General features: G+C 37.5%; 1 protein-coding gene across 1 annotated transcript in view; it reads right to left on the reverse strand.

The window, feature by feature from the left end:
- Nucleotides 1-7738: 7738 nt before the first annotated feature.
- Nucleotides 7739-17044, reverse strand: part of LOC105831294 (ATP synthase subunit b, mitochondrial) — a 53272-nt gene continuing 43966 nt past the window's right edge. The window contains exon 4 of the mRNA XM_012671319.3: nucleotides 7739-8430. Coding sequence (XP_012526773.1) covers nucleotides 8254-8430 — 177 coding nt within the window. The 3' untranslated portion in view covers nucleotides 7739-8253. The remainder of the gene's footprint in view (nucleotides 8431-17044) is intronic.

The raw sequence follows: 17044 nt of genomic DNA on the forward strand, positions 1-17044 counted from the left end.
TTCGCCGCGCACAGGACTTGTTCGTGCACACGATGGCGGAGCGTGGTTTCGGGTTGGACGTGACCGCCGAGCCGTATTCGGTGCCGACCGGCAACCCAAACTGGGTTGCTAATGCCGGCGGCTCGGTCACTATCGTGCGGGGTAGACGGCTCCGCCCCTCCCTCTCGCGTTGAGTGGCACCCGTTCGGCCACGTCAATATTAGCCACGGTCCCGATTGGCCACGTCAATATCGACTACAATCCCGATTGACCTCGGGGTGGATTGGCCACGTCAATATTGACTACGCATTATTATTGACTACGTTATTATTGCCCATGCGTCAATATTGGCCATGTCACTATTGGCCACGCGTCAATATTGACCACATCAATATTGGCCACGCGTGATATTGTTCACGCGTCATTATTGACCACGTCATTATTGCCCACGCGTCAATATTGGCCACGTCACTATTGCTCACGCGTCACTATTGCTCACGCGTCACTATTGTTCACGCGTCAATATTGACCACGTCACTATTAGCTACGCGTCAATATTGCCCACGCGTCAATATTGACCACGCGTCAATATTGTCAACGTCAATATTAATCCTTTTTTTAAAATGTGTTTGTAAGTTATGAAATGTTATTAAAAAAGTTTTTGAGTGATCCAAACTTATTGAAACAGTGAAACATTTTATTTCGTTCGTAGAAGTTAGCCAAAATTTGGTTAGGTCTGTCAAAACTCTATACAAAATTGCATAGGTAGTTTCCCTTCTAAAATATTAAATAATTTCAGACATGAGATATGTTTTCAAACAAATATTGACAAACAAATATGTCCACATAAAATTATAATTTGTGTATCCCTTGTAAAAGGGAGCGTGCCAGATGCGCACAGTAATAAACGGACACAGTAGGCTAAGTGAAACGGACACAAACCAAACGGACACAGTAACAAACGGACACAGACCAAATGCGCACAGAGCGAAACGGACACAGTGCGAAACGGACACAGACCAAATGCGCACAGAGCGAAACGGACACAGACCAAATGCGCACACTGCATATGCGCACACTGCACGTGCGCACGACCAAATGCAATCCATGTACATTGCAAGTAGAGTAAAGTCCACATAGGTTAGCGACTTGGATGGGGTGGGTGCGGGAAAGGGGCTAACGGTCCCCTTGCACCACCCTTCCCGTGTGTGTATGTAAAACATTCACTACACATGGGTTTGCGACTTAAATGGTGTGCAATTGAACGGTGCGCAATTGAACGATGTGCAATTAAACGGTGTCCAACTGAACGGTGTGCAAATAAACGATGTCCAAAAGCACCGTGTCCAAATGAACGGTATGCAAATGATCGGTGTGTATTTTTCCGTGTACAAATAATCAGTGCGCATCTTTCCGTGTGCAAATGATTAGTGCGCATTTTTCCGTGTGCAAATGATCGGTGCGCATCTTTCCATGTGTAAATGATCGATGTGCATTTCTTGGTAAGCAAATGAGTAGTGAGCGGTGTGCAAGTGAATGGTGTGCAAGTGAGCGGTGTGCAACTTTTACATGTCCAAGTAAATGGTGGGCATTGTTTTGTGTACAAATATCTGATGGCCAAATTTTACGTGTGCATGTAACTGGTGTAAATTTTTAATAAAATCTTTTTTATGTTGAAATGCAGTGTGCAAATGCACCGTGTCCATTTGAATCGTGTGAAAGTGCACCGCTCGTATCGGATTTTGCACATCATATGGCTCTGAAATTTATCGGTGGAAATTTGCACTTACTGATCTATATATATAAGTCAAGATGTATGTATGTCCGTAACTCTTCGGACTGCTTCGTCATTTGTGGTCCGATCTTAACGCTACTGGTGTCAAAATTTAGCAAATTTTCCAGAGAGTGCTACCATGAGGTCTAATTTTTCAAAAACAGGTTGTTTCAAAAATGATGGGCAAAAATATACGTTTTTTTGACTAAAGTTTGTATTCCAGCGAACTCCTCCTTTTTGTGGTCCGATCCTCTTGGAACTGATCTCAAAATTTAGCAATTTTTCCGGGGATGGCTACTATGGACTCCGATTTTTAAAAAACAGGGTGTTTCAAAAATTATAGGCTTTGATATACGTATAAATGACTGAAGTCTGTTTGCCCGCAAACTACACCATCATTTGAGGGCCGATCCTCTTACAATTTGTCTCAAAATTTAGCATTTGTATCGGGGATGACTACTATGGGTTTGAATGTTTCAAATACAGGGTGTTTCAAAAATGATAGGCCAAATTATAGAGGTGCTTATTATAGAGGAAGTTTTATAACATGATCTTCATTATGAAAAGTTTTGTAAAAACATGTATTGGATGAGATCACGCTGTAAGAAATGTAGGTCCTTAAACGAAACAACTTGTATATGGATTTATTAAATCGGATTTTCATTATAGAGGGGGTTACATAACATGATCTTCATTATAAAGTTTGGTAAAAACATGTATAGGACAAGATCATGCTTGAGTACGGCATGATGTACTGATGTAAATGGCACCACTAATGATTTTATATTATACGATAACTACGCATGTTTGTTAATTTGTATTTCTGCAAACTACTCATACGGGCGTGTATTTTTGATCAAAAAATGTAAAATTTGAATACCAAAAGCAAATGGATGGTCATAGAAATGATTAGGCTTACATTTCAGTGTTATATAAGTACCGCGGACAAACGGACACGATACTTATATGTGTGTGCATGAAGTAAGAGCTTTTTCGCCCGCGCGAAGCGGGAAGACGGCTAGTCTGGGATTGCAAGTGCGTATTGGAGCTGGCGAAGAATAATAATGTTGGCCCAGTATGGATCCCCGGGTACTCGGGAATCAAGGGCAATGAAATGGCGGACCTGCTTGCTAAAAAGGCGACCGAAACAAGGCTGTTGGAACCTAATCCAGCTGTTGGTATCTCCTTCTGTCTGGGCGGAGGGAGAATCAGGAGCTGGCTCCGGGAACAGCATCTTGAATACTGGAGGAAAGAAACAGAGCAAATGCAGACAGGCTAGGGATTTGCTGGGGGAGTACCCCAGCAAGGACCTGGCCGGAAGCATAAGATCTCTAGGCAAGAGGGACGCCAGGCTCGCGACGCAACTACTCACGGACCATGGCGACCTTAACTACCACCTGTATAAATTGGGTCGTAGCGATACGCCCGACTACAGGTTGTGTGGCGAAAAAGAGGAGACTTGTCTTCACATTCTTGGATACTGTCCAGCATTAGTCGGACCAAGAACACGCCTACTGGGCTCAGGTATTCTGGAACTAGATCAAGTGGGACAGCTGCCTGTAGAAGATCTGCTACGCTTCTGGAAAAAAGCGGGGCCCCTCTAGGGCAACTGATAACGGGGAGGCACAATGGACCCGGTCTGAGTACCAAAAGTGGGCCTCGTTTGAGAACCACCCCCGATACTATTATTGTTATTGTTATTGTTATTATTATTATTATTATTAGTGCAACTTCCTCCCACCACTCACTTCCTCCCACCACTTTTCGTCTGCGCCTTCTCTGCAGATCACTTCTCGCACTCCACCACTGTAAACTCCTCCAGATTCTTCACTCCACTGCGAGTGGATATAATTTGCCCACGTTCGAAATGGCCACGCGTAAATTTGACCTGTTCAGAATGGCTACGAGAAATATTGCACGGAGTTCAATTTGCTGACGTTTAAAACGGCCATGTCCGAAATGGCCACGTTCGGAAAGGTCACGGGAAATATTGCACGGAGTTCAATTTGCCCACGTTCGAAACGACCACGTTCGTAATGGTCACGTTCAAAACGGCCACGTTCGAAACGGGCACGTTCGGAACGATCACGTTCGAAATGGCCACGATGTTTTACTTCAGCATGCGCAACGGTCATATCCTCATGCTTCTTAATCACAAGCGCATGCTCTGTCTAGCACAAGCCATGCGTAAATATCAATTGAGAAACCTAGCAAGAAATGACAATTAATTCGACACCAATTCCATGTCAAATCGACATCGAAATGATGATTTCGACATCGAATCAATGTCGAGTCGATGTACTATTTCTCACTGTAGATATTTAAATGTCTACATACGTATTTTAACGAGCATCTTGTTTTGCGTGGAAAGTCGCAAATCCATGTGGTGCAGAGAATGCTTTACACACACACACACACACACACACACACACACACACACACACACACACACACACACACACACACACACACACACACACACACACACACACACACACACACACACACACACACACACACACACACACACACACACACACACACACACACAAACGACCTTCGGCTTCCCTCCCGCACCCACCCCGTCCAAATCGCTTGCCCATATGCATTGTATTATAAATCAAGTAAAACATACGTGGCCATTTCGAACGTGGACAAATTGAACTCCGTGCAATATTTCCCGTGGCCATTCCGAACGTGGCCGTTTCGGACGTGGCCATTTCGAACGTGGGCAAATTGAACCCCGTGCAATATTTCCCGTGGCCATTCCAAACGTGGCCATTTCGGACGTTCCCCTTTACTGCCATCTCATCATCTCCTCAATTCCTTCCTCTCTCCTTTCTTTTACTTTTGCCTTCAGGTGCCCTCTCACCGCTTCTTCGTCTTCTCTACGCCATTTCTTCCTCGCTGCTCCAACTTTATTCGCCCTTATCCGACTTTCATCCTTCATCCTCTTCTTTCTCTCCAATGTTCGGTCTTCCTCTCACTGCCCGCCTCCTCTCAATCCACCTCTGCCATCCTATCACCTGTCTCACACCAAAAAACTCCAGGATCGATAGTCTCACGTGTTATTCACTGGGTGCCATCTTACAAAACCCCGAATTCAATATGATAGACATGAATTTCAAAAAGTCAACAAATTCTTATAAAATTTTATATTCTGAGGTTTTATGGAACGCTAAATTCGAATATGACATCAGAATCCAAAATTTGATGTGGCAGATCCAATATATCGGACAAAAATTATAAAAAAATCAACGGATCTCTGTTGATGAAACTTGAAGGGTATATTCTTTATATATCACCAGTAATAAGTAACAATGAAAACAAATAGATCAGTCAACTTAACTGGCAATAATTTATTCAGCAAAAATTACGACGTGATAGAGACATCATCGATTCACACATACAAATTTGTTAATTGCATTAATGGCAACCTTCTCCAATGTTACGGATTGCCGAAAATTCCTAAAATCGGTCTTCCTCTCAGACTTATTGTGTCAGCAATAGGAAGCCCGGTTTATAATGTAGCTCATTTCTTGTATGACATATTGAAACATTCCATCAAAAAACCGAGATTGTTTATTCATTCAGGATAGTTGGTCCTTTGTGAAAACAATTAATAATTGGAAAGTCTGTCCTGATAAAACGCTCATTTCTCTTGATGTGGAATCACTGTTCACTAATATTCCAAAGGATCTTGTTTTCAAGGCTATTGAGACGATGGACAGATATATAAAAAAACACAAAACTTGAGTTATCTAAATTTTTGCATGCTATAAATGTTGTTTTGAATTGCACAAGCTTTAAATTTGATAATCAATTTTATGAACAAATCTTCGGCAGTCCCATAGGATCCCCAATATCCCCAATCTTAGCGAATGGTAATCAATGACTTAAAAACTGATTGTATAAATAAACTTGAATTTGCGGTTTTGACATATTATAGGTACGTACATCAATAACATTTTCATTATTCTCCCAAAGAACAGTATTGATCATGTATCCATTTTTAATAGCTATCATCTGCGATTATGGTTTACTTATGAATTAGAATCTTACGTTTCAATCAATTTCTTAGACACAACAATTATTAGAGATAATAACTCAATAATTACTAATTGGTTAGGAAAACTACTTTTTGGGGGAAATACGTAAATTTTTACGCTAGTCATCCGTTCAAATACAAAAATTACCACGATCAACAATTTAGTTGACTGTACTACTTTACGTGCCGACAAAAGATTTCATAACCATAATATAAAAACAATAAAAAACATTTTACTAAACAATAGCTTCCCTACCAAGGTAATTAATAAATTAAAAAAAAATTAAAAAAAAAACTTAAAGAATTGTGCGGATGGTATCTATTCGAATACAGAAAACACAAATTTCAATATTAGAAAATGTATTGTTACTCTATGTTAAAAAATGTAGTAAAATTATCAGCGACTATCTTAACAAATGCGGTTCAATACTGTGTTCTCAATTCCAAAAAAAACTTGACACATTAATTGTTAGAGGAAAAGACAAAAGATAGATTCAGAAAAAATGACTAATATGGTATATTCATTCAATATAAAAATTGCTCCTCCGTTTATAGTGGACAAACTAAAAGACATGTTGCAACATGTATTAAGAAACATAAGACCAATACTTTGAAAGTTACCAATCTATCGTTAGCGCACAGAGTGACCGAAAATTGTGATTTTGATTGGTCTCGCATTTTAAATAATGAAAAACACAAAAAGTTTTTTTAAACAGAAATGTTTTTCATCAAAAAACATCAACATTATCAACTTACAGAAAAACACTGAGAATTTTTCACTTTTACCATTTTACTTCATAAGGCTTAAGTTCTCTTGTACTCATCATTTTAACGTTTACTGTCGTGGACAGAAGACGTTTATTAACTTTTCGTACATATTGTACCTTGTCAATATTCAACTTCTGTAAAAATGTTTTTCATAATTGTGACATATCGTTTTTTAAAATAACGGATACGTAAGTTTATTAGGTCATTTTTGTCACCTTTTTCCTCATTTTTATCTATCTTCTGTTCATAATTGTTCAGTTTTTTAATATTTTACGATTTTATTAGTTAATTTTTAATTTGGTTGGTTCAGTTTTATGGTTTGTTGGTACGATTCGTAAATGTTATGTAACCGTTATACTCATATTTTGATGTAATTACTTGATAAGGGCTCAAAGTGAGAGCCAAAAATTTTTGCTGAATAAATTACTGCCAATTAAGTCGACTGATATCAATTTGTTTCCATTGTTAATTTAAAAAGATAGTTTTTCGTGAATAGAAAATTGATATTTATTTTTTGTAATCAGTTACCCTGTTTAACTTTCGTAAAGTTCCAATTTCAATAATAAGATACCAAAAAAAGTCAGGCCTCAAAAAATTGAATTAAAATCACCAAAATTACGTATTTTAAATACCAATAGTTTTTGAGAAAGTTTAGTGGTTGGAATTAATTAATACTAGGGTGAATTAGGACAAACAATCTACTAATACACGAAATCTCCTATAAAATCTAAAACTTTAGATCCCTCGTTCTCCGAATTGAAACACTGTTTTAATAAATAGTTTAAGAAAATTACGAAAACCTCTGTGGAGATTATTTCTAGAAAATTGAATCAATTCCGTGAAAAGCCAAAAACGACCTTACAGACCCTCCTTTTAATCCAGTCTTAATCCCAATGCATAGCCTGATATGAACTTTAGGTACATTGATAAAGACATTGGCAAAGCACTCGCTACCACGCTATCATGCTAAAATGAAGTGTAAAATGAAATAAATTTAACCAAGAAAATTTTTTCTTTTAAACGTTCAATATTAAAAAACAGCTTTTTTCGAACTTATACACAAAAATTTCAATATTATATGCCATCTTTTTGACTACAACTAATAAACTATTGATACTATATTTTTAACTTAATATTTCTTAAAAACGTTGAACAATGAGTCGTAAGGCTTTGTTCAAGTACTTTATTGTAGAATATTATACTACAAAAAGTTTAATAAAATTAATGTCCCAATTTGCCGCTCTTTCCTTTTAAGCAATGAAAACCAAAATCTACAGACAGGGTTAGTAAAAAATAAATATTAAAATACATTTAGAAAATATTGTCTGCTGATTAGATACACAGATAGATTGTGCAGTTCCGTAATAATAAAATAACGCTTTATCATAACATTTAACATCGCCGGTAATTGTGTTCTACATTTTTAAATTAATAAAATTTTTCATAATATACCATTAATACAGTAATGATTCATTTACATTGTTATAGTACAATGTTTATTCATTTACAACGTTTTGTCATTTACAACATCATCCTGAGTGTTTGAAAACAATATTTACTAAATTATAATATAACAATATATACTAAATTAGTTTATATAGAAAGTAAGTTACATTTAATGACAATTTTTCTTTTATTATTCATGTCACTCTATTTCTATTTTATCTAATTTAAGTGCAACTTTTTATACTTTAACAGCAAGAGCTTCAAGATCTTTGATACATTGTTGAAGAGTTGCTTTCTCCTGTTCAGGAGTGATAGATTTTAGTACTCCCTTTACAATCCATTGTACCATGTGTTTCTGTGCAATTCGACGTTCGAGATTTTGTATTTGCACTTGATAATCAAGACGCTTTTTCACCTGTAAGTAATAAACAAACAAAAATGTTCAAATTGTACATATATTTTTTTCTAGTTTATGCAAAAATTTAGTACAAATTTTTAACAAAAAATAATTATATTTTCAAATAAATATATATAGAGTAAAAACATAAAAGCTATTAATTAAAAAATTTTATTCAATTTTAATAAGTTTATTTGATTAATTTTTATTTTTACATATAATTTTACAAATATATATGTATTAGAGTTAACGTTTCTTTAGTTATTCATTAGTTAATTCAGAGAATATTAAATGCTAATTTTTCTCAAAATGTTTTATTTCTCATGTCAAAATATTAAAAAACTTATTATTTTTAGTTCAAATTAATTTTGTTTTTGTTTAGAATTGTTCAAATATATTGTATATAAGCTCTATATTGTATATAATTTAATCTTATTCAAATATTCGACCTTATACTTTGAAGTACTTGAGAATAAAGCTAATTATTTTCATTTTAATTATTAACCCAGGTAGCAAGCCCACGTCATTTTGACGTCCCAAAATGGTCATATCTGGTCATATGTCGTCAAAATGATCATTTTTTTACATGACCTAAAATTGACGTCATGATGTGACGTCATTTCGAAGTCATATTTCAGTCATGATCTGACGATTATTTTCCCAGACAGCACGTATCCAAAATCGGGACATAAAGACGTCATTAAGATGTATTTTAGACACGGTCTAAAGCGGTGTCTACAATGAGATTTAAGGCGTAAGACATAAGCATATTATATTCAACTTTAAGAGAACTTTTTTAAGAAAACATTTAGATATCTTGGAAATGATGTCAAAATGGTAACATTTATCAGAGACGATCTACTAAGAGCAGTCTTTGAAATATCTCATTAAAGAGTTTCATTTAAGTTTCTTGAAAATGTTATCCTTATGATATCAGCTTATTGTCTCATAATAGATATCACAATGCTGTTCGATTTTTGAGCCATGCACGTCGTAGTTGACTTAGAAATCAGACAACACTATGGCTGCGTTCCGATATTCACTGCCAGTACTGAAAATCTATAGTTTACGTCACATATACTGTAGATTTTCAGTACTGATCAGTAAATATCGAAACGCACGCAGCCTATAACATCCTGAATAAGATCTATTTGATATTTAAAAAAATTATCATAAAGATAATGTTTTCAAAAATAACGGCTTGTCTACAATTACTGCGCACAAAAAATGCACAAAATCTAAATTCATCATGTACTGTACAAAAACAGGATAATAAATGTACTATAATTTTTCTTAGAATGTATGATCTATATAGTTAACCATCTAATTAACCATTTGAACGCTTCGAAGTATTAATGCTAAATAGATCGCAATTTCCATCAAATTATTAAGGTTATAGAAAAAGATAAATTTAACAATGAAATTAATAAGTAAATAAATTAATGCTATTTATTTTTAATATTTTGCAGAATTTAATTGCTTTTATAAAAAATAATATAGTTGCGTCAGTTTATAACATATAGGTATATGTAGACAATAACAAGTACCCATATCGATGAGTCAAATTGGCGTAGCAGGTAGAGTACAAGGTTCGTCAACCTAAGGTCCCGGGTTCCAACCTAGCAGCGGCAAGTAAGAATAAAATAAAAAATAACATAATTTAAATTTAATTAATTATTAAAAATTTAGTATGTGCTATTGATAAAAATAATTTTAAAAAAATGAAATTTTTATTTTATTTTATTTTTCTCTAGTTGCAGTTTAAAGATATAAACTGCATCCGATTAAAAAAATCTTTTAGATATCAGTTTCATGATATCTTTCTGTTCTCAAAAAACGACGCATTGGTTAACATTCTGACATTATGTTATCTTTTAGAAGTCTCTTTATGTTATCATTTTCAGAAGCAGGATATCTTTTAAAGATCTTTTTGACAACATATTGCTCACGTCATTCCAGGACGTCAAAATACGGTACATTTCATGACGTCAGGAATTTGTGACATTCGACCGTCATTTTAACGTCATAAGGGCGTCATTTCGTGACGTCAAGAATAGTCAGTAAATGACTATTTTGGGACGTCAAAATGACGTGAGCTTGCTACCTGGAAATGCTATTAATATGAGTATAGTATGAATCAGTATCGTGTAAAAATCAATAACAGATGTACACTTATGTGTTGACAGTTCCAATCTTTTTTTTTTTGCAATATTCAACAGTTCTCACATAGTTACGATAAATTTCAAAGCATTTTATAAAGAATTCTGTCGATTACCATTTTTATTTAATAATTCATTGAACTACTTTATTCTGTCGCAGTCCGCACTGCAAACATGCACAAGCGCAGAGGTCTGTTGTGAGTGTGATGCACTCATCAAGAATAGCGCGAGCGATAAGGGTGTCGAGTGACACCTCGCGCGAGGACACCGTCCGGCCTTGACACCGGACGTCGCACCGGGCAATGTACTCGATTGCCATTCAAAATTTCCTGATTTCCGGTGGAATGCACGTAGCCAGTAATTGCTGGCTAAGTAAATGCACGGGCCAAAGGCCTGTGACCGCGGAAGAAACTGCCTAGCAACAGGCCGAAAAGCGGCGTATATAAATGCCGCGAAAAGAGAACGAGCGGGCTCATTAATAATTAATACAGCGAGGAATCTATGTCGCTCGTCGTAACGCAAAATTGTACTTAATTATTTGCGACACTTATCTATTCGGGCTTAATAAATGAGAACTCTAACTAGGTTGGAACAAATATATCTTTTTATAACTACTCTCGGCGTTATCTCTACGAAATCTGATCCCGAGAAGTCATCGGCAGCGATCCTGTACCGTGTCCCGAGACCAGGGGCACTAAACCAGCGGAGGAGATTGGAAACCACAGTATAGGCAGTGTTTCAAAATTGCTGTCAGCGCTGCGAGCATGACGTCACAAAATCATGCTATCGATGCATAAATTGCGTTCCAATTTCGATAAGCATGCTGATAGTGAGAATACGGTTTTCAAATTGGAATGGTATTTGTGTGCTGACAGCAACAGCAAGATAATTTAGAAATATGGGAGCAAATATGCAAAAGAAGTTTTTATTTGAAACAATTTTAAAAGTGTTTGTTCAAAATTCTAGCGAAAAATCTGTGACTCAGACTCAACAGAGATAATAAGTAATTATTTTAACGAAATTTTAACTCTGTATTCTGTATTATTTTCGGGATCAATTAAAGTTATCTTTTCCATGACGTTCGCCATTTTTGATGACGTACCTTGCTGTAGCTGCCTCACCTTTGTAGTTGCAGCAGCCACAGCAAAAAATGACGAAAGATGTTTAATGACGTCACTACTCCTCAACAGCACTGCCGCAATGTGCTGCGAGGCATTTTGGAACGGTACTAGCAGTGCTGCCAGCGCTGACAGCAATTTTGAAACACAGCCAGTATTGTTAAAATATTTAAATATTGGTACCAAAACATTAATTCTCTTTTAAAAATGTGGGATTATTTGCGCATTACTACACCTGAAGTTAAATTTTTATTCATGCGCCGTTTTAATGACGATTCAGTAGAGAGTTTCTTTGGTAAAGTTCGAGGTATGAACAGTAATGCTTTAAATCCGACGCCGACACAATTCTATCATTCGTTCAAGAAACTTTTTTCTGTAAATTTTTGTGCGCCAAAAACTAGAAATTGAGTTAGATAATAATAAAATGTTGTCAGCAATAATAAATATTCCATCATAAATTAAAAGTACCCCGCACTAAACCCCGTAAAAATGGGCCCTGGTGAAAATGGCTAAATTTGAAATATGTTGTACCTTTTGAGTCACTAAAAAAATGTTTTCTCAGTGTTAGAATTATTTAATGCTCTCACATTTCCTATCTCTGCTTCCATTGGTCAACAACCGCGACTTCTGATACACGCTTAATGAGCATGCGCACAAGAACATTCTTATCCTGCGGCGCCTCTCTATCTTTTACTTACTTCATGTATTATTATTAGCCCGGAAACTCACGTATTGTGTCCGATCCGTTTCATAATAAAGTTTTGTCTTTCAAATAAGCTACGTGCGCCTCGCATTTCGTTTACCTACCCATACAATCCTAACAGGTTATGGGCCCAGGCGACGCGATCAGTGAACGTAAGTGTGTGTAAAAACAGAAGGAACAAATTCGACCGAGTCAAGAGACGAGGCGCAGTGATGCCATTATCTTCGCTGCACACGTCGTCAAAGAATTTTCTTTTTGCTCTCGAGAACGTTTCCGTATTTTCTCTCTTGCAAACATCATATATATTCTTCGTGTGTAAAAGTTTCCGTCGCGATGCCAGACACAATCGATCTGAAAAACGTGACAAAATTCGACGGCACAAACTTACATCTTTGAAAATTCCAGATAAAAATCATTTTCACTTCAAGCGGCCTACTGGACATCGTGGACGGAACACTACCGAAACCCGAACCCACAGCAAACAGCTACGCAGCATGGAATTCGAAGAATGCCAAGGCTATGTGCATTCTATCATCGGCAATAAAATATTCATAGCTCGAATATCTAATCACGTGTGAAACAGCTGCCGAGATGTAAGTCAAATTAAGTTCTATTCACGAGCAGAAAAGTGCCGTAAATAAATTGACCCTGATAACGGAATTCCACGAATACAAAATGGCATCAAACGATTCGGTCGCACAACACGTTGCCAAAATCGAGAATATAGCCAGACAGTTAAAGGACGTAGGCGAGGAGTTATCCGATGTCACAATTATGGCGAAGATCCTTGCCACCCTCCCGCAAAAATTCGGCCCGTTGATCACCGCCTGGGATAGCGTCAGCGAAAACAATCAAACTCGAGGCAACTTTATCGAACGTCTTCTCAAAGAAGAGAACCATCTAACCAACTTCAAGGAAGCAACAAGTACGTTAGCCACAGTCAAAATCAACGAGGACGCCGCCGCACACGAAATCAACAACTCGAAGAAGGAGACCCAGCGAACGGAAAACAGAAGACACGACAAGAAAAAAATCGTTACTGCCGCAAAAGGTCACGTGGAGAAACAATACTATAAGAAACGAGACAACATCCGAAACAAGAAAAAAGCTAACAGTTCGACGAAGGAAGACAACGCGGCAAATTTCGGCCCATTTATGGTATGCAACCACAAATACGCATCGCACGTGCTACAGGACGATTCGAGTAACGTATGGCTGTTAGACAGTGGTGCTTCGAAACAGTTTTCGCCGCGAGTGGTTTAGCGTTAGACGAAAGTTACTGCGAATCGATAAGTAAAATAAAAGGACGCGGTGCGATTAAAATTAAGCTGTTCGTCGACGGTAAGTGGCTCAACGGTAGAATGGACGATGTATTATTCGTACCGTCTCTGCGTAAAAATCTTTTCTCGACTGGTATTTGTACTTCGAAAGATTATGTCTTAAAGTTCGAATCAGACAATGTAAAAATTCTTCGCAAAAATTCGATCATGGCTTACAGAGCCAAACAAAGTAATAATCTGTTCCGATTACTGATCAAAGTCGATAGTGTCAACAATACAAACACGGCCTCTGTCAATATCCTAAAGACACGAACGTCTAGGGCACATAAATTGTCAATCTCTTCGCAAAATGATAAAAAGAAATCTAATAAACGGCGTATCATTATTCGATATCGATAAGTTTTTCTGCGAAAATTGCCAATTTGGCAAGCAACATCGTTTGCCCTTTAAATCCAAAAAGAAAAATCGTAACAAAAATAGGTAAATTCATTCACACAGACAGATGATTTTGATGCAGAGTAATATCTTGAAGAAAAAAAAATAACTTGGTAGATTTGTAAAAAGTTCTGTTTTGTGCAAATAATTTAATAGCTAGTTTAGTAGAAGTACTTATGTTTTATCATTCATTCATGTTTCGATTTTTCGTTTCTTTTATCTGCCATCAGCGACTTAATAAATATCCCAAAAATGTATTTATTACTTTCGTCCGGGAATCCCGCGCGTCAGTCTCTACAGATCCTCATTCAGAAAAAAATAAAAATAAATAAATCAAGCTCCCTTTAGTCAATCCCCGCCACTTAGCAGGTTTTCGCGTCGCGATTTTCTCGCTCCTTTTCAATTTGAGCCCCCGAATGAAAACAATCTTCCCCTACGAGGTTAGAATCTTGTGTATCTCTGCCTCGGTCTCTTTTTCCCGTTTCACCACCCCTTTCGTTTTCACCCTCTTTGCTCTTCCTCACGCTTCGTGCAGCTCTCTGCCTCTGTTTCTCTCCCCTTGATTTGCCGTCGAATCTCGTCCCGCGCTGTGTGTTCTTCTCTACCCTATAAGCTTCCCTGCTCGCCGCTCCCAAAATGCTAGCCATCCCTTGCATCTGCGACCCTCGTATCTCCTGATAGAGACACGGACATCGGGCCAATGTCCGAGGCCTCTATCGGAGGTTCGAAATATTTTCTGCTTTTTAAGGACGACAAGTCAAGCTTTCGCCACGTCTATTTTCTAAAGTACAAAAGTGGAACCTTCGACAAATTCAAAAAATTCGAACAATTAGTCGTCAATAAATTCGGAACGCGAATAAAAACTGTTAGAGCCGATAACGGGACTGAATTTTGTAATAATAACATGCGCGAACATTTTGCCCGTCGCGGAATTATTCTCGAAACATGCGCACCGCATACTCATGAGCAGAACGGTCGCTTGGCGAGAGAGATGAAAACAATTGGAATGCGCTCGTACGATGTTGCTCGTCAATCTGCCCATACGCCTTTGGGCTGAGGCCGTTAACACAGCCGTGTATATTTTGAATCGCTGCATTTCTTCACAATCGCATGATATCACGCTCTTCGAATTGTGCCACAATAAGAAGCCTGATTCATCACACGTACGAAAGTTCGGAAGCGATACATTCGCGCATGTGCCTAAAGAGCATCGGAAGAAATGGGATTCAAAATCGAATAAATTAATTTTAGTAGGTTATCAAAGCGATTCTACTAACTGTCGGCTCTTCGATAAATAAAATCATAGTGACACGGGACGTTATAATTAATGAAGTCTCTGACAAAAATTCAAACACAGAATCCAACGAAACGTCAACAAAAATTGCAATTCCAGACGAAAACATTCCCAAACCTCCAGAAAAAACTGATATATTAGAGCCAATCGACGAGATAAAGAATTCGAGTCAAATCAAACACGTCACTGCGTATAATCTAAGAAGCCGATAGTTGGTAAAAAGGCCAGATCGCTACAAAGCAAGCATCGCGATCTTTAGTGAACCAGAGACTTTTATCGAGGCAACTACAGGGAAAAACAAATGGAAAACGGCAATCAAGGAAGAGCCCGAAGCTCACGAAAAAAATAACACGTAGACTCTAGTTCTTCTGCCTAAGGACCATAATGTAATCGGGCATAAATGGGTCTTCAAAATAAAAGGAAAATCCGCGGGAAACGACATTCGCTTCAAAGCCCGCTTATGTGTGAAAGGTTTTTTGCACAAGGCCAGACTAGATTATACTGAAACCTTTTCCCCCGTAGTTCGCTATGACTCGATCCGTGTACTCTTAGCGACCGCCGCACACGCAAACCTAGAGATAGGTCAATTCAATATCAAAATCGCTTTTATTAATGAAACTTTAAGCGAAGAGATCTACATGCGAATACCGGAAGAAGTCAAGATAAACGAGAAAAATGCAGTTTGTAAATTGAACAAGGCCCTGTATGGCCTAAAGCAGTCAGCTAGATGCTGGAATAAGCAATTCCACAAATTCTTACAAAAATTCAATTTTTAATAGCGATGCCGATCAATGAGTTTACTTCGGTCAATTCGAAAGCGAAAAAGTATATCTTACTCTTTACGTAAACAACGGGTTCATTCATACTAACGTCATCACGAGATGTCTTAAATAAAATTTTACAAGCCCTAAGTAACGCTTTCGAAATGTTCGATTGTAGGAATTGGAAGTACATTTGTAGAAATGGAGTTCGAACGCGATCGTGTCAATAACATTATTTTTATCCTTTAACAGCATTACATTGATCGAACACTCGCTTGTTTTAAAATGTCTGACTCAAATCCCGTGTCTACTCCTGCCGATCCTCATATGAATTTACGATCAGCTGACAATGAGAATATTACATGTTAAAACATGCCATACCGTAAAGCCGTTGGCCCTCTATTGTTCCTAGCATCTGTGTCGAAGCCTGACATCTCATACACGGTCGAAATCGTAAGTCGACATTTAAATAACTATATAACGCATCTCATTGGAATGAAGTAAATCGAATTTTCAAATCTTAGAGAAACTCCAAATTTCGGTATTACGTACAATAGAAGTATGCCTAATCTAAAACTCGAAGAATATTGTGACCCCATTACGCAGCGGATATTGACACGCGTCGCTCCATCAGCGGATACGATTTCAAAATCGCGAATGGTCCAGTCACATGGAACGATGGAACTCTAAGCGACAGACAACTGTAAGTCTCAGCAATAACAAAAGAAGCGATTTGATTAAGGAAACATTTGTCAAATATCGAGCATTAATGTAAGAGTGCGACTGGGGTTATGATTGACAACCAAAGTGCAATAAAACTCATTAAAAACCCAGAATTTCACAGCCGCACAAAACACATCGACGTGCGATATCATTTTATTC

Source organism: Monomorium pharaonis, chromosome 4 (assembly GCF_013373865.1).
Source record: "Monomorium pharaonis isolate MP-MQ-018 chromosome 4, ASM1337386v2, whole genome shotgun sequence".
NCBI lineage: Eukaryota > Metazoa > Arthropoda > Insecta > Hymenoptera > Formicidae > Monomorium > Monomorium pharaonis.